At 34.6% G+C, this 19,547-nt stretch overlaps 1 protein-coding gene across 5 annotated transcripts in view; it reads right to left on the bottom strand.

Annotated features, from left to right (window-relative positions):
- DGKB (diacylglycerol kinase beta) overlaps positions 1 to 19,547 on the bottom strand; it is a 389,721-nt gene that overhangs the window by 245,121 nt on the left and 125,053 nt on the right. For all 5 annotated transcript variants that reach the window (XM_030944039.1, XM_030944040.1, XM_030944041.1 and 2 more), the window contains 3 exons: positions 6,139 to 6,292; positions 4,816 to 4,851; positions 3,292 to 3,432 (listed from right to left, as the gene is read on the bottom strand). In XM_030944039.1, the coding sequence (XP_030799899.1) occupies positions 3,292 to 3,432; positions 4,816 to 4,851; positions 6,139 to 6,292 (331 nt within the window). The remainder of the gene's footprint in view (positions 1 to 3,291; positions 3,433 to 4,815; positions 4,852 to 6,138; positions 6,293 to 19,547) is intronic.

Genomic DNA, 19,547 nt, shown 5'->3' on the forward strand with positions numbered 1-19,547 from the left:
AGTCCGCCCATGTCGTGGTGGTTCCAGGACAATGTAATGCTTTCATTAACAGCAGAACACAAGTAATCTGTTGTCTAATCAGATGTCTCTGGAAACGTAACATACAACCTATTAAACACTGAGGAATCCCACCACACTGGATACACAGCAGATGCTGCTACAGTCCAGAAAATTGAACAAACAAAGCTTACCATAATTTTCAGGAAAAAAATATAATGAGAAGTAAGAAGAAAATATTAGCAATTAGAGAGCAAAGTTCAGAAAGAATTTGATCATTTTTAGACTTACAGCAAAACTGTTATATGTATTGGTTTGTTTCACTTATATCCACCATCTTGGAAATGAGTTGATCATCTAACTGTGTGGAAAAAAAGGTAAGCCCTATACCTCTCTACCACTTCAGCAATTTTTGCCACTACCTTGCACTGCTCTTCAGAGCTGTAATACAAGATTGATTATATTTACAGCAGTACACTATTTCACACCACAAAGGCCCATGATTCATTACTTACAGGTTAGGAAAACCTATAAAAATATCCTTCTTTCCCTAGAGTTACCACAGCAAAATTGTTTCAGTGTAAAACAAGTTAATGCCAAAAGCCACCAGAGATTGCTTCTGCCCCTGCTAGTACACCTTCCACCAAAGCTTCTCAGAGCTTGACAGCTAATATTGTCTAGCAAAGGTATCATTAGGCATTTACAGTTTCCACAGGGATGAATCACTGAATCACTCAACAATAAAGATAAAATCATTTGGCTCTCCTTCCTCCTCCTCTGTGATTCTTAGAGAGTAGTTGAGAGAATATTTTACAGCAAGGTTTAGCATCTCTGTGACCTTTACCCATTCCAGAGTACTAGTGCTTACAACTTTTTTTCCTTCAACATGAATTAGTAGCTCTAATCAGTCGTTTAAAACCAGACATTAGTGTAATTATAACTGTTTCACCTTTGTAGAAACAAAGTCTTTCCAATTACATGGGTATAGGGTAGCAAAAAGGCTCAATCTGTGCTCTTGGCTAGATTCTGAAAACTATACTACTGGCGTGGCACTCAATCTCTTTTCTATTCATACAATGCTAAATATTCATGCTCTTGATTTACACACTCTAGGAGAAAAAAAAAAACGAAACAAAACCAACAAGAAAATGATAAAAACAACCAAGCAGAAGTTCTGATGCAAACTACAGAGCCCAAGTAAAATTTTTCTATTTCTTTTCCCATCCCCTTACCTGATTAGACTGACTGCACTCAATTTCTATTTCTAGATGGCAATTTAACCTTAAAACATAAGATATGTTCTCTCAGTGTATCTCTGTGAGGAATGCTTTGGATTCTCTTTATATTCAGGTCATACATAGATTATGAATAATAGATACACTGAGCATGCCAAACAGGTGAGGTTCACACTATGCAAGACCTCTCTACACTCTTAATAGGTTAGAAAATCCATTTATCTTCTGGAATATTTATAAATCTCTGAAAATTTGTAGATCATATAGATCCAAAGATGAAACTCTTAGTGCAGTTTATCCTACAGCCTACATCAAATTTTAATTGAAAGCACCACTTTCATGTTCTGCATGTCCTCAATTAAATTTTCAAACACCCAGCTATGACTCATTTTTTCCAAATTTTGTTATCGGGGAAAAAAAAAAAAAGAAAACTGCTTTTTTCCCTTCATTGCTACAAACTTATAATTTACATTGCAGCCATCGGACCTGCTGCTTTCAAATTTGGAGAAAGAGTAAAATTATACCATTAATTTATAATGAGAATTCAACTGAAATCAATGGAAAAGTCTGCATACAGTGGTGCAGTATAACCTGGAATTTAGATACCAAAAAGCAAAAATACATGGTATATTTCAGCTCTGTAAGACAAAGAGGAAAATAAACCCATTAAACAACTATGCCCAGAATCATATGTAGCAAATACAACTAACCTTGAATACACAAAATATTTAAGTACCATACACATATTAGGTCATGCTCTCTTGCTCTTAAATCACATATAGCAGTCTTTTGCCCATGCAGCTCCTGTTGCAGGAAGCTCATGGAAAATCCCCGTACTGTAATTATCACTGCTCCTCTGTCTCTCCTCCTTTCCACTGTTCCAGCTCCTGACACCAGGGGAGGCAAGTGATCTCTATTTCATGCCGTGGTTTGTGCATCGAGCTCCTCAGAGCTCCAGTAAGGCTTGCATAACTTGCTACCATGCAGTAGTTATTACACTGTAAGTTAAATTCAGTCCTTGGAGCTCATTTTTTCTGAGACTGTGTTCTGAATGTGCATTCACGCTGACATTCTCATATTTTACTCATATGATACCAAAACAATATTACCAAATTTGGGGGATTTGGGGGATTTGCTGTGACCTCGCAGTACAAAGTTGCCATCATACACTAGCTACAGGTTAACAAATCATCAAGATACTTCAGCAACATGTAACCTTGTAATGAATTTCTTATTTTGCCAGAAGCAGAATACTCTTTCCACATCCTAATATATTGAACATTTGCTTTGCATATGAGAGCCTGATTCCACAGATCTTTCATGAACAGACCAGTTATGTATATTGAAGTGTATTTCTCTGCAATAAGGACTATATGATTGGTCTGACTGTTTAGCCACACGAGAAACTGACTTCTAAAATTCCACAATAAGGAAACAAGTTTTCTTCTTTTTTCCTCCAATTTATAGATCAATCTCACAGGGTTGCCTTTTTCATTTTTTAAACAGGTAGTAGTGTTGCATTTTAATGACCCAGGCCCCTAATTAAAAAAAAAAAAAACAACAAACAAGCAAAACAACCAAACAAGAATTTCTAACCTTCTGTGTCAAACACTCCTTCCCAATAGTGATGCAGACTTGGATCATTCTTGGTTTTTCAGCATTCAATAATATTATAGAGCCCACAGCCTATACTGGCAACTATTCTTTGTTTGAATTAGGATGTTTAGTACAGGTTATTCACCCCACCTACAGATCTCTAAGTAAACATATAGTTTGTCTGTTTTTCTCAGATCTGATAATAAACAAGACATGACAGTATAGAGAGCATTACTGTAACTACAGAACGTACAATCTTTACTCCTCATTTTAGCAAATACTAGGTAGAATAAATTTCATTTAAAATCTCACCATTAGCAAGAATAAAAAAATCATTTCTGCAATAAGGGTCACCTGGAACCATATTTTTATAATCCATCTGCTCAAAACTGGTTCTTAAATTTAGAAACAAAATATCTGATGACTTACAGAAATAAATATTTAAAATTAAAAAAGAACATACATTCTAGCTTGTCTTCAGGTCTTCCTCTTTCTAGCAGTGACAAATAGCAAACAATATCTTTCAGCTGGATCATGTCTGGTAAATGTGAGTTGGCAGGAGTAGGAGGTCTGGATGTAGAGGTACCCTTGTTAAGTCTCAGACCTGGAAACAACCCATAGCCTTTGTTAGTCTGAACATATGATACAAGCAGAAAATGAAAATGGAACTTTTCCATGCATTCATCTTTGTTTTATCTGAATCACAGGTTACTTCTTAATTTAAATATAAAGCTTTAAACAATTCATGTTCATAGTTTATTCAGCAAAGGTAGAATTAAAATAAACTATCCAAAAAATCCCTCCCACCCAATTATGGGAATGGCATAAACCTTTTTTTTTTTTTAATTTGTCCTGATCTGATTTCATTTGACTACAAAACAATTTGGTGAATATTTTTGTTTTACCATACTAGATCGTAAGTATTAAAAACAATCCCTGCCCAAGTCTGCATCCATTTTCTTTTGCTTATAGAAGCTTCATCTAATTTATAGATTGACAACAACTACACTAATTGAAGATGTTTTAGTGTCAATGAAAACTCTACTAATACCCAAGTGCATTGTTATCCCAAAAGCACAGCCAGATGTGTATCACTGCAGCACATATTTTAAACACAGAAGTCTCAAGTGACAGACTACTGAGAAAATAATTTTAGAATTTAAATAATAGTCATAAGAATTGCTCAGACATTGTGATTAATAGCAGTTCCAGTGTATCATTTGAAATTAAAGTTTCAAAATTGCCAAACTTTTTGTTTCAGTACAACATTAGTATGACCAGTCCCAATGATATTACTGGAATCTGCAGGACCAAAATGGGAAAAAATGGGAAGGACAGCAGAACACAGAGAAAGGAGTAAGAAAACTTTCTTTACAAGTTTGTTATATTTCTCACTGATTGAGGGTTGTCCCCTCTCTCCCTAAATTTAGCTTGAAAAACTTCATTGCAATCCGGATACATCTTCAAAACCTGCATTTTAAAAGGCGTGCCTACATGTTATGAAATGTTAAAACAATAAAATAAGGAAAAAAGTGCAAATTGTTGTGCAACAATGTATTTTGGAATTAATTTCATTTTCATGGGTTCAGCAAATAATAAACACTAAAAGTAAATATTAAAGGAACAAAACTATTTAATAAGTCAATGTTTAATGAGCTTTCATGTCAGTTAAATGTCATTAAAATTAAGACATTGCAATATTTTATTCAGTTAAATGCTAGCCTTAATCACACAATTTAAAGAAATAAGTTCATATTCCAGTCTTATGTAAATCATATTCACAAAATAAAAAGGATTATAAAACCTGGGATAACTCTTCTCAAAAATAAATAGTGCTGAAATCTAAATGAAAATAAATACAAATTTTAAGGTACCTTTTAACCTATCAGCTGCAAGATACAGATTAAATTACTACTTCTTAATCAGAGGTGGGAAGGGCTGGCTGCAATGTACTGACTTACAGATGACTTCCAGTCCTGCTGCTTACCTGGCATCTGTTTCCATCTCTCTTCAGACGCCTTAACTGAAAATACAGTTTGAAAAGAGACATGAGTAGACCAAAAGAGACTAAGTGTAAAACAAGCACATACCTGACGGACTGATGAACCCTGCTACTCTCCTTGTCATTTCTCTAGCTCTCACTTACCCCTCCATTTTCCAGAAGAATGTCTAATATTTCAGAAAAAGTTATTTTCCAGTACAGCCAAGCTTTTTTTTTCACTACTGGTAACATTTAAAAATTAATAGGTACCCAAAACCAAGTGTTTCCATAGTTTCCATTTGCACATCAAAATGTACCAATGCACAGGTATTTTCCCCTTAAAAGTTACAAATTATCAGGATGTAACATTTAATTTAAACCATGGAATTCAATTACAACATAAATCCAGTATATTTTCAAGCTCAAACAATTCTTGCACAAGGTGAACTGGACTGCCTCTCTGAATATGTTTTGGACGTAACAATTTATCAAACAGTCCTTCTGGCATTATGCTAAAAACATGGAAGCTTCCTAAACTGGTATTACATTATATTATCTCTAAAGTACGTAGTAACAGAAAAAAATTAAGAACTCTTGACAAACTTGGAAAAGCTAGTGTAGGAGAAAAATATTTTAGGAGGCAACATCACAGTAAGAAAGTTAACATCCAGTTGAAACAAGAGTAACAGCACTATCCTTAATAATGATGTTATAATAATTATCATTAATGTAATTTTACCACACATAGGAATAAAATATGTCAAAGAGAACTACAGTGAAAGTGAAGAAAGCTGAGTACAGCCTATACAGGGCAGAATTTAGCTCTGTCCTCTGAAATCAAAATCACTTTTAGTGATATACTAACACCTACCCAACATTTAAAATATTGGCAGCTGCTAAGTATGTAGGATTAATAACAACAGAATCACACCTAGACAGTTAAGAACAACAGCAGCAACTGGCACAGAAATGGCTGAGCACCAGCAGGAGCCTTCTGCATGAAGCTTGAAGATTTTTAAGTGTTTGTACAGGAGAATAGGCAACAAGAACATGTAACCATAGCAATCTGATTAGCATTAACATGACAAAGAATGTCCACTTGGTGTCTCAGCTGCATCATTATTGTGAATTAAAAAGAAGAAACCATTTAATTTCCATTCCTTTTCAGTGTTTACTATTATGGTTGAGTTAGTTTTTCTAATTTCACAAATACCAGAAAGAAAAACCCCTCAACATGTAGTTAAGAATTCCACATATTTACAGCTATTAGAAGTAAAACAGCAGGGTGAGGGAACCTTAAGCCCTTTAAGTACTGATTTTATTACTTACCCCCAGAAAGGTGCTGTGGTTTGTTTTTAATTAATGGGCTGCAGTGAGAGATTTTGTTCCTAAATGATGTAAAAAGGTGTTCAATGAAATCATCTGGTAACTCTGCCTCCAGAAAAGTCTTCATGAACAGCCTGAACCCCTCTAAATCAATTGTCTGCAATTAAGGGGAAGTAAAAAGGAAAAAAAAACTGTAAAAAAACCAAATCACACTAATTCATCAAATAATAGTCTGTTGACAAATGCTTTGGACAGTATTTGAATATACTGATTTCTGAAGATACAGACTGGTATACCTATTCTTGAAAGTGATTATTCAATTAAGTATTACTTTGAAAATTCACAGTATTGCTATAATACCTCAGAGTACTGTGCAAAACAGCCCAGAGAAAATTCAGAGCACTTATATCGGGACCCTGAAATCAAGTTCCACGCTCTCAAATTTCTTGATTAGCATCAAGGCGCCTACAGAGCTCCTAGGGATGTACTTAGCATGTCTTTAGCTTTTCCTATAATTAGGCAGACAAAAAGCAGGGGATTTGTTGATGCCTAATTCAGGGAATTGAAGGCCTCCTGTCTTTTCCTATGTGGCAACATGCTTTGCTGGTGTTCGTCAAAGAGATACTAATCACCCTGTCTCAAATAGGTTCAAATGAGACTGCTCAGACATGCAGTATTACTTAGAGGGGAAAAAACAAAAGTTGTCGATCCAGAACACTCATCATTAGCTTAATTTGGTTTTGTTTTTGCCAGCGAGGTAAGAGCTAATTAATAAAACTCATATTATGATTTTTTCTGTTAAAACAGCATTATCTGTTTTAAGTAATAAAATGAGTCATAGATTTTCTCAAGTTGGAAGGAATACATAAGGAGCATTGAGTTCAACTCCCTGCTCCTCACAGGACTACCTGAAACTAAACCATATGACTAAGGGCATCATCCAGATGCTCCTTGACCCCTGATGGTCTTGGTGCCATGACAAAACATGCTCTGGAAAGCTTCTTCCACTGACCAACCAGCCTCCCAGTGAAGAGCCTTTTCCTGATGCCTGACCTGAACTTCCTTTGATGCAACTTCCTTCTATTTTTTCATGTCCTGTTGCTGGTCACCAGGGAGATACCAGCACCTCCCCCTCAAGGAAGGTGTAGGACGCAATGGGATCACAGCAAAGCAAAGCATTATGATCCCATTTTATCCTGCTAATAGAGAATGAAGATAAAGGTATCCTGAAACATATTGACACAACTGCATATTTAGCATTACCTCTGTGATTATAAACACCTTATCAATTATTAATCTGATAAAACACAGATCAAACTTTATAGATCAAACAGAACAGCAACTTGTAATTGTTAAATAATTAAGGGATAAATCCACACAATACCACAAAACTGACTTTGAGAAATTTCCCTATTCTTCAGGAATACTCCATTTCTCCATAAAAAAGTCTAGTGCAATTCCTTTAGTTCATCACAATGAACGTGGGAGGAAGGAAAAGACTACCAAGAATCAGCTTGAAACCATGCCAAAAAAAAGAAAATAGAAACTGAACTTTCAAAGAACTCCCTGAATTTGGAGTCTGAGTCACAGTATAAATAATTTTAGCTATTATTTTAATATAATTTTAAGACTTAGGAGCAGAAACTTCTCTTCCCTTACTTTTTTAGTGTATTTATGAGAGATTGAAAATTTATGTCCATGCTAAATAAGGTGTTTCCCATTAAGATAAAAACCTAACTACTGAAGGGTAATGTTTTAATATGCATCATCATTTCTATGAGGGACCAACAACACAAATTGCAAAATCTGACTCCTCTTGTGCAAGTCATAATTATTATGAATGGAAGATTGGCAAGAGGGTATCTCTGCTGAGCTTCTAAAACACCTCTCATTTGAGAAAGAAGTGCAGTGGAATCAATAAAACTCTCACCTTCTGAAGACAAAAACAGCAGAGACTGAAAAAAAATTTTCACAATGCTGATGGGTGTAAAACGGAAATAATCACCTTGGACATGGACTCACTATCTTTATCTCATCAGACAGTTTCAGCCACACTCTTACCTTGGCAAATCATACACTGTTGCATTCATGTTACAAACTTTACATTTTTTCTCTCTAATAAAGCCAGTGACATTTATTTCACTGTTTATAAACTATGAATCACAATAACAAAAGGATTTGTATCAGCATCCAAGTAAATCAGTAATTAGTTACACTAATATACACTATATGAATGTATTTTTTATCTGCAAGCATAACAAATACATCAATCACTAAATCAACTGACTTTAACAATGTGAAACTACTTTGTTAAATTGTGCATTAATGAAATGTGTCTTAGCTATCTCACTGAATCATATACACAAAAAAACAGCTAAGTGAAAATGGAAAGTAAACCAAAATTATAATCCCATTTAAATTAAGGTTTATGGATGGCCATGTAAATATCTTTACAGTACATTAATTTTTTCTTTATTTACCTTGTCTGTGGATTTTACATATATATTGCAAAAAATTTTCCCTGAGTTTAGAGCCGCCTTAGATTTTTGAACTGCCTGAGTGGTATTGGCTCTCCAAGCTGCCAGCAGTAACTAAATCCCTAATGCTATTGGTTTTGGTTTTTTTTTTAACTTAATGGGTTCAGAATTATACCAGTGTAGAGAACTGGAAAAATAAGCAAGTTTCTTCTTCCTTCTTCCTGAAGACCCTTTCTCAAAGATGTTAAAACTTTCCAATATTTTGTAAAGGTGGTCTGACTATCATTTAAGCCAATATCCTCCAACACATGTTCCAAACTGCTAGAAAAGATAAGAGATACTAATGTAACACATGACTTGGCTATCATGTCCATTTATTACATTTGACATCCTGAGCTCCAGCAACCAGGGTGGCTCTGCAAAGGACAAAAGACAGACTGTGGTTGTTCTAAAGAAAGATTTCTTCAGCTGACAGTGCTTTATCCTCTGTTGTAACATGCTCTGCAACCTGTATTCCCCCAGGAGAGCAGCAATATTCATACTACCAGAGTTCAGATGCTGCATATCCAAAAGCTTTCAAATTATAATGGAAGTTAGTCAGGAGCTGGCAAATTACTTGAATACACATCAGAAATGTTTAGAATGGCCAAAAATGCAGGTGCAAAATTACATGCTGTATGTAAAGAATGTATAAAACCAATCCTGCCTAAGGGAGATATCTGTAGGGCCCTGTGATTAGGTTCTTGCCTAAAACCTCAAAATCTGGGATTATAATTATAAATATAATTATATATATTATACTGCATAGCTGAAAAACATTCTAGAAGACCTAACATAATTGGTGCAGATTATCATATTAGAAATTAGCTCTAAAATGGTACAGTAATTTCTGGATATTTGTTTTTGCAAATGTATATAAAGTAAATAAGAGAACTAAGCTAGTGTACAGAAGACCTAGGAGTAGTTTGGATCATCCATAAGGACATTTCTCTATTCTGCAATTGTAGACTATTTTTCTTTTTCCTCATGGAACTTTACCCTTCTGAAATAGGAAATGCTGCAGCAAGTAAGTACCCTTCCTTTAATTACCAGCACTTCCCCCCAACCCAAGCCACTTTTCAAATGTATTGCACAATGTTTTGGTAAGCAAAAAGACAAAAAAAAGAAGGAAAGCAGAGAACAATAATCTTCCACCTTAACATGTACCATGCTTGATCTTACTTTTAAATTTCGCTGTCATTATCAGAATTTCTCAGATGAAAAGTTCAGAGAATTTTGGTATGGTTTGAAAATAATTTATTTATGCTAAAGAATTCACAAAAATTAATTAAGCAGTTCAGATCAATAACATCAGAATAATATATAAACCATAATGGTGGATTTCTTAAGCATGCAGACTAATTGCTTAATTTTCAACAGTTGCTTGCATTCCAGAAGCTCCAGCTGAATTTAAATTAATTTGAGAAAGAAGGATTTAGCATTTTCCATGACGTTTCAAAAGTGAGGGGATGAGAGGATGTACCAAACTGACAACAATTAGCATGGCAACATTAATTAATTAATTAATTCCACTGCACAAGAGACTATCAGGGCATAGGAAGATTATGATCACAAGTTTAGGGATTTCAGGAAAATTTTCAACATAACAGAGATAAAATAGGACATAGTTGAATCAGAAAAACATTAAAGAACTTTCAAATAATTTGGCCTAAATCTTCTGAGGGAGTCTAAAAGAAAAAAATCTGTGCAATTTTAGCTTTGACTCTAACAAAATCCTTGCCTGCAGGTCACAGAAAAATAAAGGGGTTTATACTAATCATATAAACCCAAATTTTCATTTTTATATATCAAACTTATTCTCCAAGTTTATTGGAGGTCCTTTTCTTTTACAAAAAGAAACTTCACAAAATAAGACTTCTGTATTACTGGGTAATAAAATTTCATTTGGTAATGAAAAATTTTGGTATAACTCCAGAGAAATGCACATTCAAAACCACCAGATTTTTAGCTAATTTAAACAATAAAATTCATAAAAAATTAATTTTATTATACTTTTAGAAGTAGTTAGTTCCTACTTATAGATGTTAACAATATTTTCAAACACCTGAATACAAGGAGAAAACCCTAAAAATTATATATTCACCTTGGAGGAAAGAAAAGGAGAAGAAATGTAAGACATGGGCAACACTGCATAAATTTAAGTTTCATAATCATTTTTAGCAAATAAAATGTGTAAGCCATTAAACAATTTTCATCTTTTCTGAATGCAAACATGGAATTGGATTCACTATGACTCAATGCATAGAGAAATTAAAAATGTGCATCTTTTCCTACACCATAAATTGTTGGTGAAAATCAGTAACATTTTATTAACCAGCCAGAAAATTGCAAAATTAACCCTAGCCCTAAACTTCCAAAAAGCATTTAATCCATATGTATTGCATTTTGGTTTTGTTTTTTTTTTCCTAAGCTCGTTCCAAACATATAAAGAAGAAACAGACCAAAGTTTATAATGAGGTCTAAGTCACTGACTGGCCACAGGAAAGAAGGTTCTCACTAGGTATGTTCACAGAAAAATAAAATCATCCTCAAAAAACCAAAATATGTGCTATGCCCCAAGTACAACTGAGACCATCACTTCCTTCTGAAAGCAGAGAAAAAGTGACAGATTTTTTCCTCGTGTAGGGAAAGAAAATAATCTCCTGGTAAAGACAATTTGCCAGTGGGAATCAGCTTGGCCGATTTCCCATTTGCCTGAGGAAACTCAAACCTGTGTCTCAAAAGAGCATCCAAATACCAGGAAAGAGCTGAAGAAACATTGAAGGCAAAAATAAGGTTTCTGTAATTCTACAAAATTATTAAATATTTATTTGTAAAAATGTGACGGAACAAATTACTGATAAACTCCTATGAATGAGATGATCCCAACATTACTCACAGAGATGTATCAAAAAAGAGGCCAAAATGTTTCAGCTGTTAAGGCAGTACTTCTGGACACATGGAAAAATTTAAGATGTTTAGGTAGATTTTACAGAAAAGAGATGATACAAGATTTTTTTTTTCTTTTTAAAATTGCCATACCAGAGTTGGATTCTATCTTTACTCAGAGAGGAAATAATCCATTCAAGATCTACACCTATGCTAGAAGAAACAGAACAAATATATGCATTGCATATACATAAATAAATATTCATCCATACACACCATCACATACTAATGCTAAATGAAGCAGCAAACAGCAATTATAGATTGCTCAGTGATGCACCTCAGTGCCTCTGGGACTGTAACACGTAATCTCACATCCTGCATGTATTTTACAATTAAATTTTTGGATGTATGCATTAGTCCAAAACACCTAACAGTTGAGGGGTTTTTAATGTAAATTCCATTAAAAGATTACCCACAAAAAATTCCATCAGTGCAAAAAACTCAGTGTTACTTTCTTATGATTAAAAACACAAGAAGTAGTTTTCATGACAGTGAAACAAAGCCTATTAATCTGTCTTTATTTCCACATACTGTGAGAACATTCCTGCCATGATGTCTGACTAAGCAAACAGAGAGAGATTTGCCCAGATCTGGAGTTTCAACTGATTTTTTCTTGGTAAATAATCCATACCAAACCAGTGTGTTGTGGTGGAAATTTTTCTGAAGATTAAAGCTTATGGCATCCTTCACTTTAGAAGGAAGTTACAAACAATCAGGATTTGCTCTGCCAACTCCCATTACTTTGGAGAAAATTCCTTCATTCAAATAGCCCTTTGAGAACCAGGATGAAACAGAAATTATTAGAAGATTTAGAAATTATTAGAGGAATTACCCTCATAATACTATTCTTAGAATAATAAAACAATGAAAGTTTATCACTGAATTCTGTTATGCCTTAAACATTTTTTAAAATATGAATGAATAAAGTTAAAGCAACACTAGCTATATAGATAAAAAGTGGCAACTGTAAAAGGTAATACCACATAGCACCTATTTTTCTTAAAATAGAAGTCTGGAAAGAGAGAGACAATGCCATTTGTGTACAGACTGAGTATCTGAGGAGGTGATATCTGGGCCAAGCAAGCAGAGGTGGAAATTATCAGCCTTTCTCCTAAACTTGTTTACTACCCTATCTCCATTGCAGCTTGGCTATCATGGAGGCATCACTGGGTAACTGCGTATGAGGTGGGGACAAAGCTGGAACTGAGCTGCAGATCCAAGATTTGGAATCAGAAATTTCAACCACATCTGTAGGCAATCTACTTGGAGCAGCTGCCTGACACTCTTAAGGAAAATGATGATGAAGAAGACAAAAGGAGGGTTTTTTGAGTTTTAAAGAGTAATCTGCACTCAGTGGAATAACTGAGGTAAGATTTAAAAGTAAATCCTCAGAATACCATAGTTCCTTCTACCCCAGCAGATAAAAGCTCCTAGCAAACCATTTAACAGCTCACCAAGCATTCTGATATAGTTACCTGTTTTTCTATAAAAATACATTTAAAAAGTCAATTATGTAGAAAATTCTTTAACCTGGCTTTTTGTTGTCCTTCTGTAACTCAGAAAAACTCTCCTATGAAGACAGGCAGAGAGTTGGGGTTGTTCAGGGGAACAGAAGGCTCTGGGGAGACCTTATAGCCCCTTTCAGTCCCTAAAGAGGGCTGATGAGAAAGCTGTTGAGGGACTTTTGTAAGGGCACGTAGAGATAGGACAAGGTGTAATGGCTTTAAACTGAACAAGGGTAGTTTTAGGATAGATATTAGGAAGTTCTTTCTAGTGAGGATGGTGAACTGGAAGAGGTTGCCCACAGAAGTTGTGGATGCCCCATCCCTGGCAGTTTTCAAGGGCTCTGAGCAACCTGGTCTAGTAGAAGGTGTCCGTGCCCGTGGCAGGGGTCTTGAAACTAGATGATCTTCGTGCCCAAACTATTAGCTGATACTGTTTTCCCCTAAATCTGAACACTAGTTTATCCTTCTTAAGATACCCCCCAAAATCACATGAAAGAACATCAAGCACACATAAAAAGACACATTTGTACAAATGGCAATAATTAAACTAGAAAAAAATAGAAAAAAAGATTACTAAAGAACCTTAATTTTAAAGAAGTGGAAGTCACAAAGAAACTAAAGACCTGGCAACTGATTAAATACAGTTTTCAGGAAAAACTACATATTTCAAGAGAGTTTCCAGGATGACACTGATTACTTTGACTAAAGAATTCACAATTATGAAGAAACAAAACCATTAAAAATAGTTTGGGGTTTTTAGGCACACTAAAAATCTCATTTTATTCATAGCTTAAAAAGTAGTCTGGAATCTTATACTTCTACTACTGCACAAAATACTACAAACCTGACATTAAAGCAACCACTATTTTCCATAATATCATGACCATATGTGGATTTCTTTGCAATGTTTCCAATACATCTCATAGATATGTGACAAGATGCTTTTTACCTTACTGACATCACTAAAGATTGCATGTATCTTACTTCTCTGTCTACTCCATGCCAACAGCATAAAGCAAAGCTCTTGCTTCCCCACACTTCAATTTCTTTTGAATCCCAGATAAGCAGAATATGAGGGACTCCAAGGAAAAACAAATGTGCATCAGTCTATGCTTAATATGCTTTAAAACACCTCCAATTACTATGATAAGAGTTCTGTTTCTTCTCAAGCACTCACTGATAAGTACATTACACTAATTTAGTGCTACTTCACAGAGGGGCAAGTCTCAGTCTCGGGAAGAACAGGAATTGAAGGCTTGGTTTCCAAATAGCAGTTATAATTTTACTTGGCAAAATAGCAAAAAATTCAGGTTTCTTCTAGCTTTGTATCACACATATATAGACCAACACTCAGCTAAAGCCACAGGTCTTTTATCTCCGTATTATGGCTACAACATGCTATGGAGTTGCCTTAAAATGCCTGATTCTGTCCCAAGCAGCAGAATAGCTCCCAACACCTTGAACAACAGAGAGGAAGAGGCTGAACTCCATCTACAAACACTGTTTGTATTTGATTTTGTCCTTTCTCCTAGAGCAGTTAAGCTGTTCAATTTTGTAAATTGCTTTTCTGCTTTACTGATAGTTAACACAGATATGTAAGATTAAGAAAGATCCAAGTATTTATATTGAAGATTTATGCATTTATATGTATGTTCTGTGCCAACACACAGAACTCTACACAGTATAGACATCAAAAGTCAGTATATGCCAATGTGGAGAATACAGAAAACATGGTTCCTCAGTGAAAAACAAGGAAAATTTTGCATCTTTTTATATAGAAGTTTTTTAACTTTGCTATGTAATATTTTAACTCCTACCACACTAATACATTTGAAGTGAACCAATAGTTTATTAGGAAAATGGAAGCTTTTGACTCAATATCTAGCCTAAAAATTGCAATAGAAGAGGTCTAACTGTCTCCTATATTTTCCTAGCTAGCATAAATACAACAACCAGTTCTTCTGGATGATATGTTGAAAGAAGGGAGAGAAGCTGTATCACTACTTACTTTCTTTCTTTCTCCTCACAAGACACCAAAAAATTAATAGTCTCTTGACAAAAGAGTTGTCATTGTGGATAGAGCAGGGCAGGGAGGGGTAGAATAATACTCCTTTTATTCCTCCCCACCACACTGGCCACATAAATGGGAACAAGACATGATCTAGTGTTTGAAATTAATCTCCACCCATAAATTCTTTTAAAATACCACATTCTTTTTGTTCTTTTATTCTTTTAGATTTGTACAAAATATTTCAGCATAAGCCACTATTTTCAGCATCCTGAAAAACAGAATGTAAGAGAGAAAAGAGAAATCATTGATTTCAAGAGACTTCCATGCCATACGGTTTTCATTTATTAAAAAGAACATTTCACACATAACAGAAAGAGAATCATGTTGAAATTTAATTTTCAATTGATTACTTTTAAAACTCTGTTGTCTGATCTCCAAATGGTGCCAAAAATATAATCAGCTTTAATCTACTGACAGTAATTGCTCCGGGTTATTTTTTGGGATTGGGTAAGTTCCTTTAACGGATTATTTCTTTTTAAACTACTTATATTGACCCAATATGTCAAAAATGAACTGTTGACTAAGAGGAGATATTACAGGGCCTTGATTCACACATTGTGCTATGACAACACTGGCAAACACTGATGTGAGTGCCTTAGTGACAATGATGTGATTAGCTGTGAATACCAGTGCTAAAGCATTCCCACAGAAGTCAGAGTCTTGAAGATTCATTGATTATCACATGTCAAAACCTGACATTGCCAAAAGATGTGGAAAAAAAGTGGAGAGACTATATAGAGAGGATTAACAAGCTAAAACCCATGAGTCACATGAGAATGAATAAGTTCTTGATGTTGAAAATGTATTTTAAATATTCATTCAAATTAAATTTCCAATTTCACATGAACACTTGCTTTGGGCATCAGGGTAAAATTCAGTTTAAATTCAAAGCCTTTATCATTTTCTGATCTAAGCATTCAATTTAATACAGTTTTTACAAAATTAATTTTGAAAATTCTGGTAACCAAATAAAACTATTTCTTAGCTATATCAGCATTCAAATTAATATGTACATGTATGAATGTTTAAAAAAAACCTAAAAAACCCACATGCTCTCACAGCCTGCTCCAACCAAATACTCCATATGGGCAAATAATATTTGGATATTACCAACACACAGACGTAAATTACTGCCAAAATTTTTCCCCAGCTTTTCAAAGAAGTAAGTTTAACAAAACATCTAAAGTGGAAATGAGAAAACTCTATTTTTATGCAATAATTAGATTTTTAAGCATAACAGTCTCATGTTATTAAAATAAATTGATACTAATTACCAAAATAAGTCTGAAATGTATTCATCAGCTACTGCAGTCTCATCTCAATCTTACATGCAGATAAAAGAAAACCCAAACACTTTTTTATCAGTACCTTTTCCTTAATATATAATTCTATATTTGCATAAGTTTGTATATCCTTAAGTACTACATACATGAGTACTTGTATTTAATACCTAACTCTTACTGAATATGCTACATTTACTATACAAAGGTGAGATTTTTTTTCAAGAAGAGTCATGAATCACATACTTTTAGAAGGCTCTTGTAGAAGATTATAATTCAAAATCTACCTGAAATTTTTACATATCAAACAAAGTTACAAGCAGAAAGTTTGCATCCTATCCTAGAAGAACTGGTCAGGAAAAATGCGGTAGGTAGCATAGTTCAGACAAAGGCCAAATAAAATAGCAAAATTAAGGAATCCCTGAAAAACGTCAGTTATAACAAAAAGCTCTGGTTGAAACAAACACTTTATCTGCATGTGCAGATTGTGCAAAAACCTACTTACAGACAAACATGTCTGAATTGGAATTTTCATGAGGTGCTTAGAATAAAGAAAAATCATTTTTATATGCAAGTTCTATGACAGTGGTATTTTCATATATTTTACCTGTAATGACCCTGTCTGTACATAGCAAACTTTTGTGGAGGTTATTTCAGCTGCATTTTTAAAAAATACTTGCAACAACGTTTTTAGTAAGAAAAGTAATATATGACAATGTCATGTTACCTCTTATTGCTCATTCCTCCCTCTTTAAAGTTTTAAAAATACAAATTAATAAACTTTCACTCCATGAATGAACATGAAATCTCTGTTTGCTGAGATTTAACACAGTCTGAGCCTAACTGGCACCTTCACTGGGAATAATAACATACACCAACAGAAAAAGGTTTAAAAGGTCCTGTTCCATTTGTCAACAAGTTACATCCACTTTATACAGTAAATGTACAGACTTTAGTAAAAGTGGAGCTATACTAACTGACATAAGTTTGACTTTCTCCTCACCAATATTTAAAAGTATAGCTTAGAAAGAATTAAAAGGACATGAGGAGTGGCATCTGCTCAATTATACATGTATACATTTGTATCTATCAGTATTTCTACTGCACAAGAAGACTTCAAGACATTTCCATTTGTCAATGAATTCCTGCAATAAATTATGACTGAAAGTATTTCTGCTATTATTTTGTTTTCCTATGCAGTTTCATAAACATTATCTAGATGCTACAATGCAGGTCAATCAAGCATGGCTGAAGTCATCACAATAAAAGAAACCAAAACATAACATATTGTTCTTAATAATGAAAACAAACAAATAACACCCCCCCCCATCATAATTAAATAGGCTGTCTAAAGCTGTTTGTCTTTTTTAACATGTGATATGTAAACGAAAGTGATAATAGGCTCATTAAGTTTAAACAAAAGCTACTGTACAACACAATAATTTAGAGGAAAAAAAGGATAAAACTAAGTTCTTAAAGCAGAGAAGTGTATCAAAAGGAAAGGAGGATAAAAAAGAAGATTAGCACTGGTAGCACATACTGACCAAAGGAGACAGAGAGATCAGTAAAGATAATTTTAAAAGTTCAAAACTGAACGGTTTTGCAACAGAAATTGACTATCTGAAATATTTTACAGCTCAATGCCCTCAACACGTGCCACAGAAAGCAGGCTCCCAGCCAGACTGCCAGCATCTCTGCCTGGCAGGCTTCCCAACTCTCTAGGTATCCAGAAAGCTTTCCCTAGAAATTTTGCCCATGGAGCCAGAAAAATAGAGTACCCAGTGTCTGAAACCTAGAGGTTTCTGCTGGTGACATGCACAAGATGTTACATTCTTTTCTTCTGTAGCTAGAGAAAGACACAACTTCAGTTTCTTTCATGTGAGGGACAGGCTTCTCCTACATTATATATGCTATAATTCTGCACATCCTACTAACCTTCTGTAAATTAGTTCCAATTTGAGTTCACTTCATCCCATCATTTGGACAAAAGTAGAAAGATGTGACTTCTGCAGTACCTTTTTTATAGAAAATTAAATCTTCCTATTTGTAGTGGAAATACTTCACTTAATATATTATAATAAGGCAAGATCTTTACAGGAATTTAATATCTTCTGTCACATCAAAGAACATAGCTGAAGCAAAGAACACAAAATATCCTTCCAATCCATATTACTGTGTGCTTGAAATTTTAACTACTTTTACAGTAATGTCAATGAGCCTAAGACACTACCTCATCTGACAAGTTTTGTCTTCTTTCCAGACTGCCATGGCCACAGGAACACTATTACAACATCCCAGTAACATCCTTCTCCTCTTCATGACTAAACCACAATACTTTGCATTCATCTTGTGATCAACTACATACACGTCAATTTATCTGATGATGCCAGCTGGACCAGGATACACCACACTCTACCCTGCACACGTGCATCTCATTCCATTTACTATAGCCTATTACCTCATCAAGCTTTTCCAGTGTGATATTAATTCCCAAGTTTCCTTTAGTTTGTTGATTCTATTATTATGCACCTACTCGTTTTACAAAGTAATTAGCTAAATACTGATAAGATTACACTCAAGATTGGTCACAGACACACTGCTTTAATGCTGAAACCTTCTCTTTCAGGACTCTCTGAAGTCACTCTGTTAGCTTATTAAAAAAAAATAAAGAAATAATGTCGGTCATCTGAAGAAAGCCCTGTTGCCAATGGAGAGTTCTGCTCTTAACACCTCTACAAAAGTTCAATTGGCCTCTGACCCCTGAAAGTTAGAGGTTCCTACAAATCTACCCCTTTCTCTCTACTTTCTCATTGTTCTCATGTTCTGGCTGCCTCTTCCGAGAGCAGCAGAGCTGCTTTTTAACACCTCTGTGTTACCAAGAAAGGATAACCAGGTCACTTAAAAAAATAGTTTATTTGATTGGTCCTTCTTCCTTTCCTTCTTTTTTCCATTTTACCTTTATGCCTTGTTTGAGGCTACAGAAGTTCCTCAGGTGCAGCTTCTTGGGTTGATGATCAGCATTTTAACCATTTCTCTTGCAATTGCTGTAAAGTCACAATTGCTCAAAGCACAGCATAGCTTTATTCAAATT

Source organism: Camarhynchus parvulus, chromosome 2, assembly GCF_901933205.1.
Source record: "Camarhynchus parvulus chromosome 2, STF_HiC, whole genome shotgun sequence".
NCBI classification, from domain to species: domain Eukaryota; kingdom Metazoa; phylum Chordata; class Aves; order Passeriformes; family Thraupidae; genus Camarhynchus; species Camarhynchus parvulus.